The sequence below is a fragment of the Cherax quadricarinatus genome, chromosome 38 (assembly GCF_038502225.1).
Source record: "Cherax quadricarinatus isolate ZL_2023a chromosome 38, ASM3850222v1, whole genome shotgun sequence".
Classification (NCBI taxonomy): domain Eukaryota; kingdom Metazoa; phylum Arthropoda; class Malacostraca; order Decapoda; family Parastacidae; genus Cherax; species Cherax quadricarinatus.
The window spans coordinates 8,495,002-8,513,251 of NC_091329.1; the positions used below are offsets into that span (position 1 = coordinate 8,495,002).

Below are 18,250 nucleotides of genomic sequence, written 5' to 3' on the forward strand. Positions count from 1 at the left end.
ACTGTATCCTCTTTAATATTAACCATGAGTTATGATTGGCTTTCCAGACTTGTCAGTCATGGCGGAAGATGGCGACGGAGACTTGGCTGCTCTGATTGCATGTAGCAGCAACAACAGTAGTAACAGCAGTAGCACCAGTAGCAGCAGCATGCAGGTCATCCTGTTCCACTGTGGCTCGCACGAGTGTATCCGTCAGGAGTTTCGCTGTAACGGTGTTCCTGACTGTGCTGACGGCAGCGATGAAGCTGTCAGGGAGTGCGGTAAGTACTCTGAATATCAGGTTTATTTTTACCATGAACTAAGACCTCCCAACGGCAAAGCGACTATGGCATTATCACAAGGACGATGATTTTGTGGTCTTCATGTTGCCTCAATCTTCTTGACGGGTTCTCGCCATAATTTATTGTAGCTAGGTATATGTTATTGTAGCGAGATATATGTTAGTGTAGCCAGATATATGTTAGTGTAGCCAGATATATGTTAATGTAGCCAGATATATGTTAGTGTAGCCAGATATATGTTAGTATTAACATGTTATAGGTTAAATCTAGTTAACTGACTTTAATCAGACTTAATATAAACGAGATCGTGCGTGAGAGAGAGAAAGAGACGTCACCAAGTTAAAGTTAGAATATATATTAAAAGTGTATTCATTACAGCTGAGCTGCAGCGTACGATAAATAATATACATCATATGTCATTTTTCTAAACAGTGTAGAAGACAGCTGTTGCTGTTACAATAAAAATGTTCGCCCACCAGCAGTCAACCAGAGGATATTTGCTTTTCATATAACCGACTTTTATTTTCTAAGTACTGGTGTATGGTGGAGGTAACATACAGGTCTCTGGTGTATGCTGGGGGTATTATACAGGTCTCTGGTGTATACTAGGAGTATTATACAGGTCTCTGGTGTATGATGGAAGTGTCATACAGGTTTCGGGTGTATGTTGGAAATCATACAAGTCTCTGGTGTATGTTCATACAAGTCTCTGGGTCAATTGATATTTAATTTCTGTTTATTTCTGGCGATACAGCTATTGACTAAGTGATGGTGAAGGAGTTTCTTTGTTCTCTTTCGGTACGAGAAGGCCCTTGTGCTAAAAAAAAATATGTAAAAAAAAGGATGCATTAGATTGATAACGCCATGGAAAATTTAAGACTCGGTCCCAAGAGCTAGAGTTTAGCACCCCAACCTCCCACGCTCAAAGAGGTTATTGCACATACCTGACATAATTTTTTTCCAGGACACACAATTCAATTTTAATTTGATAAAATTGTTGATGTCATTGTACTTGATCCACAGTGAGCATCAGCCGGACATTCATTAAAAACAAAGTGAAATTTAGTCACTCCTGTTTATTCCGCCTCTACATACTCGTAAGCAAAAAAAAAAAAAATGGGGGAAATTATCTCTAAAACGTGTGTGAACCGCGTCATATCTGGCTGTTGCTGCCACGTGACTGGTGCGTTGCTTATTGTACACTGATGGAATACCAGCTGAGAGGCCCTTCCTTACTCTCCCCCCTCCCTACACTTACGTGCGCATTTTCGGAAATTCTACCCGAGAGGCACTTCCCTCTACGTTTTCCCCACATTCTGTAGTCGTTATTTCTTCTGATACCTTGCTTGTATTACCTATATAGATGGTTGCCGGGGGTCATCGGCCCGCGACCCTCTCTCAGATGAGGTCACCTTAATGCTTGGTTTATGGTATTTCATGCGGATGTGGTTTTGTGGAGCTTTGGTTTTATTTAATTATTTGGAATTGCAAGTGATATAATGTGCTCACTTTATCATATTATTCAGTAGTTTGAGCCTCGGGGTGTACATGGCGTTTACGTTTGTGACGCTTCAGTCAAAATCCAAGGTAATACGTCACATATTGAAAAAATGGGTATTCAGCCAACGTTTCGCTCTACGTACAGATTGGTCAGGTCGCTCTAAGTTCATCAAGGCATGACTTGATGAACCTCTGTACACAGAGCGAAACGTTCTCCCGAACGTTGTCTGCTGCGTGTGTCTTCTCTTCACAATTCTCTTCAGCACTCCAGAACATGCAGTTGAGTTTCGTTAAGCTGGTATACAATCTAGAGGTTACTGGCTTTATTACGAATATTGCATCGTATATTTTAAAACGTGAGGAACAAAAACGCACAATACCGTGACTGGAACAAATACTACTACTTGTACTACTATTTCCACTACCAGCATTACCTCTACCACCACTACTACTACACGTCCTTCTTTCTTCGTCTCTCTTGGTACCGTCCCTGTCCCTCCGCCTATATACACTGGCTCTCTCACTCTCTTGTGTTAGTGTCACTTGTAAATAGTCGAAGTCTGACCGAAACGTTATCATAAGCTTCTCTCTCCAGTGTGCGGGTTATTTTTGTAGTGTTTTAAGATGTTTTATAATCCCCTTGTTATTAATCCGTTTGTTTTAGCGCTAAGCCTTTCGTAATGTGGGCTGCTGGTAGCGCTCAGATAACTACGACTAACTGTAAACAAAGAAAATTATCTTTCTGGTTTATTTGCGAAAAATATTGGGTTTCGTTAAATCTATGGTTTGCGCCCAGCACATTTGAATTGTAAAGTTGTACGCTTGTTGGGTGTTTCGGGGGTCAACGCCCCCGCGGCCCAGTCCAAGACCAGGTCTCGTGGTAGATCAGGGCCTGATCAACCAGGCTGTTACTGCTGGCAGCACGCAAATTGCTTGAAAAGCCCTGTGGTCACTGTCTTGAACACTGTGCTTAATTGTCCACTTATTGAGGAATATAGAGATAGTATAATAACCTGTGTGATATGTCAAGATATCTCATTAAAGAAAATAAGATACTAGATATATTAAGCAAATTTTCTAAATTCGCTTAATATATCTATATTTGCTTAGTATATTTGCTTGTAGCAGATAAGTGAACTGTAGATATAAATCCAATGGTACACCTGTTAATTAACCCTTTTGGGGCCTAGTTCCTAGGCCTTCTGTGTATCCATATGTTCTTGCACTACCCTCTACAAGATGGATATGGAGTGAACAATACCTAGCCACTTCGTTGGTAAAATCTAACCTTAAAAAGTGTTTTGCTGACAGGTGTGAGAGATACGTGTAAAAAAGAGGATTTTTTTTTATCGTGATAACGTTTCGCTCAAAGGAGAGCTTTTGAGAAAGCTCTTGCTTGTTACACTGCACATGTCTTTATCTATATACCTGTTCCCTTGTGACTTAATTGATAAAAAAAAGGCTCCTTACAGACCAAGCTTTTTCTGAGACAACGTTTCGCTCTGTTTAGAGCTTGGTCAAGTCATGACTTGATCAAATCCTACACAGAGCCAAAAGCTTGATGTGAAAAATGTCTCTTGTCTTCATTACTGTCGACAGAACGCCATTTCACTCCCTCGCAGTGTTAAGTCTGTCGATGGTCGAACACAGCCAACAGCGACTTTACCCTCACCTCGCCTCACAAAAAACTAATTAATCTCTGCTTTATGACCCAAACTCGCTGACACTGGTTTAACAACAAGAGGCACAGCATTGTTCGAGCCAACTCGACATTCGATTTGGTTATTTACGAGTTGGAAATGGGTGTTAAGGGAAGGAAATTAATGTGGGTCGGAGGCTAGTAGCCTCCCTTGTTGTGATGACGTTGAAGGGAAGGAGGGACTGGCTCCCTCCTTTCAAGGGGAGAGGGAGGAGAGGTGGATGGCCTTTAAGCTGGGGAAGGGCTCTTGGTCCCAGGAATTCGAACTACCCTTTCCTTCCTTGAATCAATCCCTGTTATCTTCCACTACGCCCTTCTAGACTAATAATGATAATAATAATAGTAATAATAATTTTTATTTTGCCATCTTTCTCTGTATATACCTCCGCTTGTTTCTGCGTGATGCATTGATATAAAAATCCTTTGTGAGATCAGAACATACAGGAGGAGATTGAAATAGTTTGGAACTATGCTTGAGGCTCACTGGTGTGCACGAGCTGGGAAGAAACATAGCTTGTAAACCAAGCTGCCTAGATTTTGAGGCATCTGTGGCCGAGTGGTCTGTGGTCTATAGCATCAATTGGGGAACTCGTGCCAGACTTCCCTGACATGGTTTCGAATCCTGCTGACTGTAATTATATATATATATATATATATATATATATATATATATATATATATATATATATATATATATATATATATATATATATATATATATATAATGTGTGTGTGTGTAAAGGGGTTATATTTTATATTACGTCACTCGCGTAGTTCGTACTTAAAATATTTCACGTAGATATATAACTTCCATAAGTATATGCCTGTCAGTTTTTTTCTCCTGACTGATATGTAGATTCCACATTGCTCAGTCGTACTGTAATTTGATAGCCATCATGCACTCCAACTTTTTTAAATACAATATCGAGATATTTTGCCGATGGAATATTCAACGATATAAAACGTAGTATTATCTACATATTTTTTTTTACTAGCGTATGATAATTGCAGTTTAAACAATGTTGTTTTGATGGAGATTTGTGGAAAGTAACGATTTGTAGTGGAAATTACGTTTGTCATGTGATTTGTAGTCACTGTTATGATTTGCAGTCTTTAAGAGAATTTGCACTCAGTAACTGGTTTGGAGTCACAGTGATGACTCGTAATCTACGTACTGATTTGTGTTTGGTGTTCTGATTTGGGCTTGTTGTCCTGATTTGTGTTTGATGTCCTGATTTGTGTTGTTCTAATTTGTATTTGTTGTCTTGATTTGTGTCTGATGTCATGATTTGTGATTAGTGTACTGTTTTGTCGTCAACGTAATGATTTGTGCAACGCTTCTCCACTCAGTGGCTTCATCAATTCAATACAGAAAACGGTAGATGATGAGAAGTTTGGGGTAATCAGTCCCTCAGTGTGGAGTCGATGTGTTCAGTCCTGATAAAAGTACGACATATGAGCGGAGAAGAGCCTTATATACTCCAGACAAATGAGGTGAAGCAGTGGTAGGCTGCATTACCAATGGAAAAATCCACCAACCTAGGCATGCCTAGGTTAGGTGGTATATAAGTCCCTTCTCCACTCGTATGTTGTTCTTTTGTCAAGATTGATGGACTGAAGACATCGACTCAGAGCCGAGGGACTGATTACCTCAAACTACTACTCGTCTTTCTCCGCTCTTCTCTGTGTTGGACTGATGAAACCACTGGCTGGCGATAAGTTATTACACTAAAGATACTAAAATGTTTCACAGATTTTACTCATTAACTTGTCAGTTTCCTAAACCGTTTATGCAATTTGTGGTCATCGTAATGATTTGTCGTCATCGTAACGATTTGTGGTCATCGTAACGATTTGTGGTTAACGTCCTGATTTTGTAATTAGTGTACCGACTTGTAGTCTTCATTATTATATATGGTCAACTTAATCCATCGTGAGGCCTGGTCATAGACCAGGGGGGCGTTGACCCCAGAACACACTTCAGGTAGCGGACTCTTATCAGTGGAACAGTGAATTTAAAGCTCTGCAAATTTTGATTTAGGAAGGATATTGGAAAGACCTGGTTTGGTAACAATCATGCAGGAGTGGAATCCCCTCCCCTTCCTTCCCGAGTAACGTGATTGAATCAAGAGCTTTGGGTAGCTTTCAAAAAATAGGTTGGATAGGTGAGTGAGTGGGTGAGTGAGAGTTGGAACCTGCCTAGCATGGGCCGGTAGGCCTACTGCAGTATTTCTCCTCCATTAAGTAGTTAAGGAAGGCGGCTGTTACTCTTTGATGGTTGACACACTTGTGCAACACCTGGGTATCTTTACTGTGGAAACGTTTCGCCAGTCAGTGGCTTCGTCAGTCCGGTTTATCTACAGTTACACTGTTTTGTAACAATGACAAACTTGCCAAATTTCCTTCACCAATCTTCTCTCTCTCTCTCTCTCTCTCTCTCTCTCTCTCTCTCTCTCTCTCTCTCTCTCTCTCTCTCTCTCTCTCTCTCTCTCTCTCTCTCTCTCTCTCTTCCTCTCCCTCCCTCCCTCTCCCTCCCTCCCTCCCCTCTGAGTCCCCCATGCAATGTATTTTAAAAATGTCAACACAGCTCACCTGAAGCAACAAAATAATCTCAAAATCCTCTGGGTTATGCATATTTTTAACCCGAGGAACATCTTGTTGTTGTCTCCTCAGCTTCCCCTCATTACCTTGCATATCCCCGCAGCTTACACCCTTGAAGACTGCCTTGGAAAACAGTGATTGATCTTCCAAAGTTCGTGTGGTCTTGGTCAGAGGAAATTAATTGGAATTTGAGTTAATTTTCTATGTTTCCGCTTTTTTTCGAAACTTCTGTCAGTGATGTGAACATGTAAGTCTGATAGCCCTCAACCAGGTTTCAGTCCTTGATGAGAACATTATATGTAAGTTTGACGGCCCTCAACCAGGTTTCAGTCCTTGATGAGAACATTATATGTAAGTTTGACGGCCCTCAACCAGGTTTCAGTCCTTGATGAGAACATTATATGTAAGTTTGACGGCCCTCAACCAGGTTTCAGTCCTTGATGAGAACATTATATGTAAGTTTGACGGCCCTCAACCAGGTTTCAGTCCTTGATGAGAACATTATATGTAAGTTTGACGGCCCTCAACCAGGTTTCAGTCCTTGATTAGAACATTATATGTAAGTTTGACGGCCCTCAACCAGGTTTCAGTCCTTGATGAGAACATTATATGTAAGTTTGACGGCCCTCAACCAGGTTTCAGTCCTTGATGAGAACATTATATGTAAGTTTGACGGCCCTCAACCAGGTTTCAGTCCTTGATGAGAACATTATATGTAAGTTTGACGGCCCTCAACCAGGTTTCAGTCCTTGATGAGAACATTATATGTAAGTTTGACGGCTCTCAACCAGGTTTCAGTCCTTGATGAGAACATTATATGTAAGTTTGACGGCCCTCGACCAGGTTTCAGTCCTTGATGAGAACATTATATGTAAGTTTGACGGCCTTCAACCAGGTTTCAGTCCTTGATGAGAACATTATATGTAAGTTTGACGGCCCTCAACCAGGTTTCAGTCCTTGATGAGAACATTATATGTAAGTTTGACGGCCCTCAACCAGGTTTCAGTCCTTGATGAGAACATTTAATGTAAGTCTGACAGCTCTCAACCCGGTTTCAGTCCTTGATGAGAACATTTAATGTAAGTCTGACAGCTCTCAACCCGGTTTCAGTCCTTGATGAGAACATGTAATTCAGCATGACAATACTCTCGTTTATTCAGCATTAAGACGTACAGTAATTATACCAGTCGAAGAAGTGTAAAAAAAAAATCTCTGGTAAGTACACCGGGCGTATCCATATGCGTCTAGGTTCCAGAACTGACGTTATATTGCGCTTGTCCACAGAATGGCCGTCATTTATAACAAAAGAATTGCAGAATCTGGTGGCTAACGCTCTCCCCTTCACACGGCGAGGGCCTGGGTTAGATTACCAGCCAGAGTAGAAACATTGGGCGTGTTTCTTTCCACCTGTTGTCTATGTTCCCCATCAGTAAAATGGGTACCTGGGTGTTAGTCGACTGGTGTGGGTCGCATCCTGGGACACTGACCTAACGTGCCTGAAATGCTCAGCATAACAAGGAGCTATCTATATAGTAGTATGTCATTGATGTCAGCTAGGACTGTATACCATGTACATGTACGTGTAGTAAATAAAGATATTATTATTAAGTTGTGTATTGCATTGCAATGAAAACGGTAAGAGTAATGATGATAATAATAATAATAATAATAATAATTGGGATTTTGTTGTTCTTGAGCGCCTGTTTTTTAAACAATACACAAGCATTCACTCACCGTAAAATATATCGCTAAAACTAATTTTCATCTCGGCTTTATTAGCTTAAATGTAATCAACACATAATTCATCAGTGTGTATGTTGTATACAGCTAAGGGGCGGGTTAATTACGTTCCTCCTGACTCTAATTATTGTGTATTAAACTGTAATAAGCATCACTGATCAACGTCAGTGTTGTGAAGGAGTTGCCGGGGCTCAGATTATCCATTCCTAGTATTGCTTATTTTGGATTTGATTGGTATTGTTGTTGAAAGATGCATCCCTCTCTCTCGGTGTATATACACTGAGGGCTTACTTTTATCGGTATTTTGAGGAAATAAAGTAAAAGGACACAAGTGCACCTAACGTGACATTTTTATTGTGGCAACGTTTCGCTCTCCAGGAGCTTTGTCAAGCCGGTAATTCTACCAACTTTATTACAGGAAATAAAGTATTCTCCATATTAATACACAGGTGAATTGGGAAGTCGATAGGTATTAAACCTAACGAAGTAATTGGAAGAGTGCATCTAGTTCAGTATAACTAAGTCATCATGCGCCAAATTGCATATACATGGTCTATAATAATCTATTTAGTGTCTCAGTCATTGCTAGAGTGCTTTTTATTTTGAGCTACACTAGTTAGGGGTCAGAGGTGTGGAGGAGGAGATGTAGGTTGAATGTGTTGTTTGTCTTGGTGTTGTGTTTGTCTTGGTGGTGTTTGTCTTGGTGTTGTGTTTATCTTGGTGGTGTTTGTCTTGGTGTTGTGTTTGTCTTGGTGTTGTGTTTGTCTTGGTGGTGTTTGTCTTGGTGTTGTGTTTGTCTTGGTGGTGTTTTTCTTGGTGTTGTGTTTGTCTTGGTGTTGTGTTTGTCTTGGTGGTGTTTGTCTTGGTGTTGTGTTTGTCTTGGTGGTGTTTGTCTTGGTGTTGTGTTTGTCTTGGTGGTGTTTTTCTTGGTGTTGTGTTTGTCTTGGTGTTGTGTTAGTCTTGGTGGTGTGTTTGTCTTGGTGTTGTGTTTGTCTTGGTGTTGTGTTTGTCTTGGTGTTTGTCTTGGTATTGTGTTTGTCTTGATGCTCTGTTTTGTTGTTTGTCTTGGTGTTGTGTTTGTCTTGATGTTTTTCTTAGTGTTGTGTTTGTCTCTCAGTTGACTTCGTTTTTGTTGCCTCGCAGTGTGAGTGCTGCTCCTTTGTTTTCCCCCGAGCAGGTGATGGCCACCTGGCACTCAGGTGGACACCTGGCACTCAGGTGGACACCTGGCACTCGGGTGGACACCTGGCACTCTCGGTAAATCGCTTTCCGCTAGCGGCACTAAAGTTGCGGTCTGTAATGCAATTGGAGTGGTGGGCGGTGTTCTGGTTGAATGGCGAGAGCTGTTTTGATTGAATGGTGGGCGGTGTTCTTGAGTGGTGGGCGGTGCTCTGGTTGAGTGGTGGGCGTTGTTCTGGTTGAGTGATGGGTGGTGTTCTGGTTGAGTGGTGGGTGGTGTTCTGGTTGAGTGATGGGTGGTGCTCTGGTTGAGTGATTGGTGGTGTTCTGGTTGAGTGGTGGGCGGTGCTCTGGTTGAGTGGTTGACGGTGCTCTGGTTGAGTGGTGGGCGGTGCTCTGGTTGAGTGGTGGGTGGTGCTCTGGTTGAGTGGTGGGTGGTGTTCTGGTTGAGTGGTGGGTGGTGTTCTGGTTGAGTGATGGGTGGTGTTCTGGTTGAGTGATGGGTGGTGTTCTGGTTGAGTGATGGGTGGTCTGGTTGAGTGGTGGGTGGTGTTCTGGTTGAGTGGTGGGTGGTGTTCTGGTTGAGTGATGGGTGGTGTTCTGGTTGAGTGATGGGTGGTGCTCTGGTTGAGTGATGGGTGGTGTTCTGGTTAAGTGATGGGTGGTCTGGTTGAGTGGTGGGCGGTGTTCTGGTTGAGTGGTGGGCGGTGCTCTGGTTGAGTGGTGGGTGGTGCTCTGGTTGAGTGATGGGTGGTGTTCTGGTTGAGTGGTGGGTTGGTGTTCTGGTTGAGTGGTGGGCGGTGCTCTGGTTGAGTGGTGGGTGGTGCTCTGGTTGAGTGGTGGGCGGTGTTCTGGTTGAGTGATGGGTGGTGTTCTGGTTGAGTGATGGGTGGTGTTCTGGTTGAGTGATGGGTGGTCTGGTTGAGTGGTGGGTGGTGTTCTGGTTGAGTGGTGGGCGGTGCTCTGGTTGAGTGATGGGTGGTGTTCTGGTTGAGTGATGGGTGGTGTTCTGGTTGAGTGATGGGTGGTGTTCTGGTTGAGTGGTGGGTGGTGTTCTGGTTGAGTGATGGGTGGTGTTCTGGTTGAGTGGTGGGTGGTGTTCTGAGTGATGGGTGGTGTTCTGGTTGAGTGGTGGGTGGTGTTCTGTTTGAGTGACGGGTGGTGTTCTGGTTGAGTGGTGGGTTGGTGGTCTGGTTGAGTGGTGGGTGGTGTTCTGGTTGAGTGGTGGGCGGTGCTCTGGTTGAGTGGTGGGTGGTGCTCTGGTTGAGTGATGGGTGGTGTTCTGGTTGAGTGATGGGTGGTGTTCTGGTTGAGTGATGGGTGGTGTTCTGGTTGAGTGGTGGGTTGGTGTTCTGGTTGAGTGATGGGCGGTGCTCTGGTTGAGTGATGGGTGGTGTTCTGGTTGAGTGGTGGGTTGGTGTTCTGGTTGAGTGGTGGGCGGTGCTCTGGTTGAGTGGTGGGTGGTGCTCTGGTTGAGTGGTGGGCGGTGTTCTGGTTGAGTGATGGGTGGTGTTCTGGTTGAGTGATGGGTGGTGTTCTGGTTGAGTGATGGGTGGTCTGGTTGAGTGGTGGGTGGTGTTCTGGTTGAGTGGTGGGCGGTGCTCTGGTTGAGTGATGGGTGGTGTTCTGGTTGAGTGATGGGTGGTGTTCTGGTTGAGTGATGGGTGGTGTTCTGGTTGAGTGGTGGGTGGTGTTCTGGTTGAGTGATGGGTGGTGTTCTGGTTGAGTGGTGGGTGGTGTTCTGAGTGATGGGTGGTGTTCTGGTTGAGTGGTGGGTGGTGTTCTGTTTGAGTGACGGGTGGTGTTCTGGTTGAGTGGTGGGTTGGTGGTCTGGTTGAGTGGTGGGTGGTGTTCTGGTTGAGTGGTGGGCGGTGCTCTGGTTGAGTGGTGGGTGGTGCTCTGGTTGAGTGATGGGTGGTGTTCTGGTTGAGTGGTGGGTTGGTGTTGTGGTTGAGTGGTGGGCAGTGCTCTGGTTGAGTGATGGGCGGTGCTCTGGTTGAGTGATGGGTGGTGTTCTGGTTGAGTGGTGGGTTGGTGGTCTGGTTGAGTGGTGGGTGGTGTTCTGGTTGAGTGGTGGGCGGTGCTCTGGTTGAGTGGTGGGTGGTGCTCTGGTTGAGTGATGGGTGGTGTTCTGGTTGAGTGGTGGGTTGGTGTTGTGGTTGAGTGGTGGGCAGTGCTCTGGTTGAGTGATGGGCGGTGCTCTGGTTGAGTGATGGGTGGTGTTCTTCTCAGTAGTACCAGTAACCAGTTACCAGTAGATGACTCGCTACCAACCGTGTGTGAATCACTGTTATTCACGTTGCTGCTGACCATAGCATGTTTTTGAACGCCGCTCACCCCCTGGGCACTGGTGGGTCAGTCTGAGATAGAGAGCAGAGAGGCAGGGCAGCACGGCTTCTTCCCATACTTTCCGTTATAATTATACGTACTAACCAGCCTACGTGAGTGTTCTATCCAATATACTAGAACATCCTACATGAGTGTTCTTACCCCCATCCACGTTTCGAACCCCACATGACATTCTGGTTGAGTGATGGGTGGTGTTCTGGTTGAGTGGTGGGTGGTGTTCTGGTTGAGTGATGGGTGATGTTCTGGTTGAGTGGTTGGTGGTGTTCTGGTTGAGTGATGGGTGGTGTTCTGGTTGAGTGGTGGGTGGTGTTCTGGTTGAGTGATGGGTGGTGTTCTGGTTGAGTGGTGGGTGGTGTTCTGAGTGATGGGTGGTGTTCTGGTTGAGTGGTGGGTGGTGTTCTGTTTGAGTGATGGGTGGTGTTCTGGTTGAGTGGTGGGTGGTGTTCTGTTTGAGTGATGGGTGGTGTTCTGTTTGAGTGATGGGTGGTGTTCTGTTTGAGTGATGGGTGGTGTTCTGGTTGAGTGGTGGGTGGTGTTCTGTTTGAGTGATGGGTGGTGTTCTGGTTGAGTGATGGGTGATGTTCTGGTTGAGTGATGGGTGGTGTTCTGGTTGAGTGATGGGTGATGTTCTGGTTGAGTGATGGGTGGTGTTCTGGTTGAGTGGTGGGTGGTGTTCTGTTTGAGTGATGGGTGGTGTTCTGGTTGAGTGGTGGGTGGTGTTCTGGTTGAGTGGTGGGTGGTGTTCTGGTTGAGTGGTGGGTGGTGTTCTGGTTGAGTGGTGGGTGGTGGTCTGTGTGATTGGTGGGTGGCGTTCTGGTTGAGTGATGGGTGGTGTTCTGGTTGAGTGGTGGGTGGTGTTCTGTTTGAGTGGTGGGTGGCGTTCTGGTTGAGTGGTGGGTGGTGTTCTGGTTGAGTGGTGGGTGGTGTTCTGTTTGAGTGGTGGGTGGCGTTCTGGTTGAGTGGTGGGTGGTGTTCTGGTTGAGTGGTGGGTGGTGTTCTGTTTGAGTGGTGGGTGGCGTTCTGGTTGAGTGGTGGGTGGCGTTCTGGTTGAGTGGTGGGTGGTGTTCTGGTTGAGTGGTGGGTGGTGTTCTGGTTGAGTGGTTGGTGGCGTTCTGGTAGCACAGTTTTCCATTTTTTAAACCTAGCTTCATGTCAAGATAATATTTTTTTTTGTCTTCTCCACATATAAATTATCTGGATCAGTTATATGCATACAGTAGACAGACCAGTTCCGAATTTAGACAACCTTTTCACAATTCAGCTATTTTACATTCTTGGCAATGGTAATTTATCAAAGTACCTGTAGTCTCGTACGTTGTCGTCGCTCCCCGCTGGCCAGACCAGTCCTCCAGGTTGCTGGCCTGATTGATCAAACAGTTGGTGCCAGCCGCCCGAAGTCCAGTGTATGCACCACAGTCCGGCTGATCAGGAACTGACATGAGGAACTTTTCGTATTTCCTCTTGGATAGCCAAGGGTGGGAAGACGTTGAAGAGTCATGGCTCCTGTACACTTATTTAGGTCTCAGCGACGACGGAATACATAACATAAAAATTGAGGAACACTGCAGGAGGCCTACTGGCCCATGAGAAATGGTATAGTGATACCGACAAGATGTGGAAAAAACAATTATGGACAGTTCAGTACATTTATTAAAGGAAACATTTCGCCACGAGTGACTTCTTCAGTCCTAATACTGAGAAAACAGAAACGAGTGTATATAATGGCAGGAGTCAGGTGAAAGGCCGTGTGGGCAGTAGTAGTAGTAACAGTAGTAGTAGCAGTAGTAGTGCAATTGTGGGGAGGTTGGTTGGGTTTGAGAATGGAGCTGCTGGCTCATACAAGGCAGTTCCTTATCAGAAGCACACACTCCCACCAGGTATTTCTCCAACCTTATCCCCAAGCATGTTGTACCGGCTTATAACATTTTGTTAGTCAGAGAGGAAGTAATTAAGTGATTAAAATTGACATTAATGCCTGCTCGTTCGTGTAAAATTCTGGGAATTAATTATCGCCGATATTAAGTGAAAATTAATTTGTAAACTGGGGAAAATATAAAGCAGACATTACTGGAGGGTGTAACACGACTCTTTCAACTACTGGGTGTAATAAATAATTAATGTTAAGCGCCAAACCCATGTGAGTCACCTAGTGCAAGACGTGGTGGAGGCTCGATCCTTCGTCCGGCGTGTGCGAGACAGACGCGCTCCCCACTTGCACTCACCTAGATGTATTTATATGAGCTGTAATGTGAGGAATTTATCATACATGTTTGACATCTTTTCCCGAGTTTTTATTTTAACAATTCATGCATGCATTCCAGTGTCTCATTCCTTGTACAGGAATGAGTGACACTGGAATGCATGCACAAAGTGCTTTATTATGCAGTGCATTTAGTGTGGTATTTTATTTGCCAGAAAGCAGGACAAGTGTGTTCTGACACGAGTCATGAGAGACGCATGGTTTAGTCACATGACTAAGACCCGGGTCTTTAGCCACATGACGACCCCCTTACTGGAGCTTTTGGTCATTGTAACCAGACCGTTCTCTGGTTTACCCGTCCACTCTGACAGATCACATCACATGACTTCAAGTTCATCCTGTTCCCCATTGGTGTGTCTCATAGCAATAAAAAGGCTTTCAAATGAGGTAATGTAGGTAACAGCTCTTAGCTTGTAAATAAAGTTACGAACCTTAACGTAACCTTTTGAAACCCTGTGTAAAGACAGAGTTTATTCAGAATTAAAACAGGTTCTTCTGTGTGTGTACAGGTTGCTTGCCCAACGAGTACCAGTGCGGGGAGACCTGCATAGACAACATGCGGCTGTGCGACACCCGAATCGACTGTGTCGACGCCGCAGACGAGGCCAACTGTGGTAAGTGTTGGGGGTCAGGTCATGGGGTCGTATTCAGGTCAGCGGGATACAAATAAGATCCTGAAGCGTCCAATCAGGACAGGACCCGCAGAAATGGATTCATATTGGATAAATTTAGATTTAGAAAGGATATAGGAACTGTTTCTTAGATTCAAATTGGATAAATTTAGATTTAGAAAGGATATAGGAACTGTTTCTTAGATTCAAATTGAACAAATTAGATTTAGAAAGGATAGAGAAAAAATTCTTTAGCCATAGAGTTGTAGCTGAGAGTGGAGGACGCTTGTGTTCAAGAAACGTTTCACCCCGAGTGGGCATCATTACGACTGATGTAGCTATTACTGGCGAAACGATTCCTTCACTGTACTTTACACCAGTGTTTTTTTTTTTTCCACAGTTTTGTCAGTATTACCAGAGTGTTCACAAACCGGGAGCTGAGTGGAACACACCTCAAAGTAGCATCACTAATGGGAAGAACCTCATATAGCTTTTATAATGGGTTGGCCGGGTTCAGGAATGGGTACCGATAAATAAGACTCATGTGCAACATATTCTGGAACATTGTTCCAGACCATGGAGCAAAACACTTTTCCAGGCTGAGGGACTGACCATCTCAAAACTACATCTTTAAGGGAGATAGACTGATTATATCGTCTCTACATGGCTACTGCTGCCTCCTCTATATCAACTGAAGAAGCCTACTGTGTAGGCGAAACTTTTCGATAGTACTGTATGCCATTATCATATTTACGTGAGTGGGTGAGCTGGACCTGCCTACCATGAACCAGTAAGCCATTTACAACAATATTTCATTCTTGTGTCCTCGTGTGCCTGGTTGTCAAGGGAACCAAAATCCCTCGAGAGTGACCATGTATAGACCATTTAAAAAATCTCCATGTCCCGCGTGGGTGTAATTTGCATAGGCTATTTTGCATATGTTTTTTTTTTGTATGTTAATTTAGACCAACAGTGACAAGATTTACAGACCAAAAAAAAAAGGGTCAGTGTTTGTAAGCAGAAAATCAACGTATTTATGATTACAATAATTTATTTAATTCATATTTAAGTGTAGGTAGTGTGAATTTAATTACTGATATTGTGGGTTTAATTGTGTGTGGACACAAATTAATGAATATTTAATAACGTTTTTCCTCGCTTACATGCTAAAGCACAAGGGAAAAAATTTAGTCGCGCAAATTGTAAAAGTAACTTTCTATTTTGCATGTGTAAATTCGTTAGTCGTATATCAAAGGAGTTCATACAGCTTATCTGGACTTCTATATCTCTTTCTCTCGTATATACAGTTGATATTGCACTTGCAGAGACGTACGCGTGCCCAGTTGGTCACTTTAAGTGCAACAACCACTTCTGTGTCCCTAGTGAGCATGTCTGTGACTTCCACGACCACTGTGGCGACGGATCCGACGAGCAAGAGTGTCGTAAGTACCCGCTGACACTTGTAACTGCTGACAGTCTTTGAAGTATCAGCACTGTTGTAACTGCTGGCACTGTGAAGTATCAGCACTGTTGTAACTGCTGACACTGACGTACAAGCACTGTTGTAATTGCTGACATTCTGTGAAGTATCAGCACCGTTGTAACTGCTGACACTGTGAAGTATCAGCACTATTGTAACTGCTGACACTGTTGTGAGTTCCTACAAGGGGAGAGGGATATGATGGAGGGAGGGAGGGGTTGAGGTGAGTAAGTGGTACTTGGTAGGGGTGACGGTGGGGTAGAGGAGGGGTGAAAGGGGTTTTAATTAAAAATGTGGGTGAAGTGGACAAAAGTGTAGGGTGATGTGACTGGTGAGAAGTGAAGGGTGATGTGAGTGGCGAGGAGTGAAGGGTGATGTGAGTGGCGAGGAGTGAAGGAACACTGAAATTAATTAATTGACGATTTGCGACTGAGAAGAAATGGAACTCGGGTGAAGAGATGACAAAAAAAACACAAGAGAAACAAAGTGAAGAGGGAGAGACACGGAAGAGGAGACGAAGGGAAGAGAGGGAGGCACAAGGAAGAGAATGGGGCACAAGGAAGAAGAGGAGACAAAAGTAAGAGAGGGAGGCATAAGGAAGAAAGGGAGACAAAAGGAAGAGAATGAGGCACAAAGAAGAGAGAGAGAATGAAATTAGAAAGAGTGACACTGTACTCATCTTCAGTGTCTAATTTGTCAGCTTAATACTTAGTTGTTTTATCAGGTGCCACCCCATCCTGCTTCCCATTGCAGTAGTCTGTCACTGCGGATGAAGAACTCTCTCTCACAGCATCCTCATTTTTTACCCCTGTGCCTCAGTTCCTGCATATCTACCTTCATCTACATTCTATTTCGTAAAAACCGGGGAAAGGGGGAGTGGGTTGCATAAATAAGTTATCGTCTGGTAACTGTTTTCCTCCCAAAACTTTCCCGGTAACTCTGGCAATTACTCCGACTCCTCTGTAAGGAAGACGTTTTAAGAAAGCAGGTGCGGGAGACGCATTGTCACCCCGCTGGAAGGTGTGTTAAGACATTTGTATTGTTTTGCTGGGAATGGTTTGTGGAACAGCAGCTGGAACCACCAGAGCGGCTGCTTTCACGGGTTATAGGGAGCGATCCGGAAAACTAAGAGAAGTGAAATACACAAATAACCTGCATGTAAGAGAATGGAACTAACGACGACGTTTGGGTCAGTTTTGGACCATGTTACTAGTTAGTAACACGTCGACCTAAGTGCGGGTTGTTTGTGTATTGTTCCAATCACGGTATTGTGCCTTGTTATTCTTTAAGAAAAGTAAGTAAAAAGAATCTGGATGCTGGTGTGCTGTGGATAACATAGTTCCACGAGAGGCACCTGGAACAACAATATTCTATTGGTTTTCTGGGTTTTAGGGAAAGATGCAAAAAATAAATAAAAGAAGAGTATACATATTTGGTTTATTCTGGATGGAGTGGGTCCAGAACATCAGCTCAGACTACAAAACCTTATTGATTTTATTGGAAAACTCCTAAAAATTACAAATGCCAAAAAAGAACTGAGGTACGTGAAATTTTACTGATGGACTCATTTCACGTGAAGTATCGGGAAGCAGCGGGAATTACGGGAAGCACGGGAAGCAGCGGGAATTACGGGAAGCAGCGGGAAGCATGGGAAACAGGGGAAGCTGTTGATTTTATAGATTACAGGGGAAAAAAGCTGCAAGAAAAAGAATCAGTATACCCAAAAAAAATTTAGGATACAAGAGGGCCCTGTTCATACGGCTCTAAATATAGCACCAGTTGTCTTTCCCTTACACAACACTTGTACGAAAATGAGAACGGCGGCGCAGCGGTAAAAGCACCGAACGTAATGAGCAATGGCTCAGTGAAAAACGTGGAACTGCGAAAATAGGTGCTGTATACACGGGGTCCTCGCCAGTATATACTGGCTCCCTCACTCTTGTGTTAGTGTGACTTGTAAATGGTCCAAGTCGGACCGAAACGTCGTTGGTCTGTTCTGGAAACAGTTATTCCGGTAGAAACATCTAGAAACCCACAAACTATTTGTTGTGTGGGTTATAAGAAAGTCCTACGAGAAACACAGGGTAAAAGAAATGTTTTTCTCCAGGAAAGAATTTTCCTATTTGGACCAACAAGAAACACTGGGTCTTAAATTTTTATGGAAAGACCAGAAGAGAAAAAACATGGGGAAAAAATGAGTAAGACAAGTCTGTGACGTAAATGGTCTAGAAAAACCCACATGTTGAGTGAAACACGTGCAACATTTGGGAATCTTTATTGAGGAAACGCTTCGCCAGCCATTGGCTTCTTCAGTCCAAAACAGAGAAGAACGGTGGAGAATGAAGTAATCAGTCTCTTAACCTGGAGTCGATGGACTGAACACATCGACTCCAGGCTGAGGGACTGATTACCTCAGTCTCCTCAGAGAGGTCTGTCATGAAGGACGCGGTTCTTGGGAGAAAATGTATGACCCACATACTTCGTGGGAGGAAGGAGGGTGGGAGAGACGCTGGGAGGAGGGCACAACTGAAATGTTTGTTGATATTCACT

At 44.0% G+C, this 18,250-nt stretch overlaps 1 protein-coding gene across 5 annotated transcripts in view; it reads left to right on the forward strand.

Annotated features, from left to right (window-relative positions):
• Positions 1-18,250, forward strand: part of LOC128692842 (G-protein coupled receptor GRL101) — a 104,285-nt gene that overhangs the window by 31,702 nt on the left and 54,333 nt on the right. For all 5 annotated transcript variants that reach the window (XM_070092072.1, XM_070092075.1, XM_070092076.1 and 2 more), the window contains exons 3-5: positions 48-260; positions 14,119-14,223; positions 15,546-15,662. In XM_070092072.1, coding sequence (XP_069948173.1) covers positions 48-260; positions 14,119-14,223; positions 15,546-15,662 — 435 coding nt within the window. The remainder of the gene's footprint in view (positions 1-47; positions 261-14,118; positions 14,224-15,545; positions 15,663-18,250) is intronic.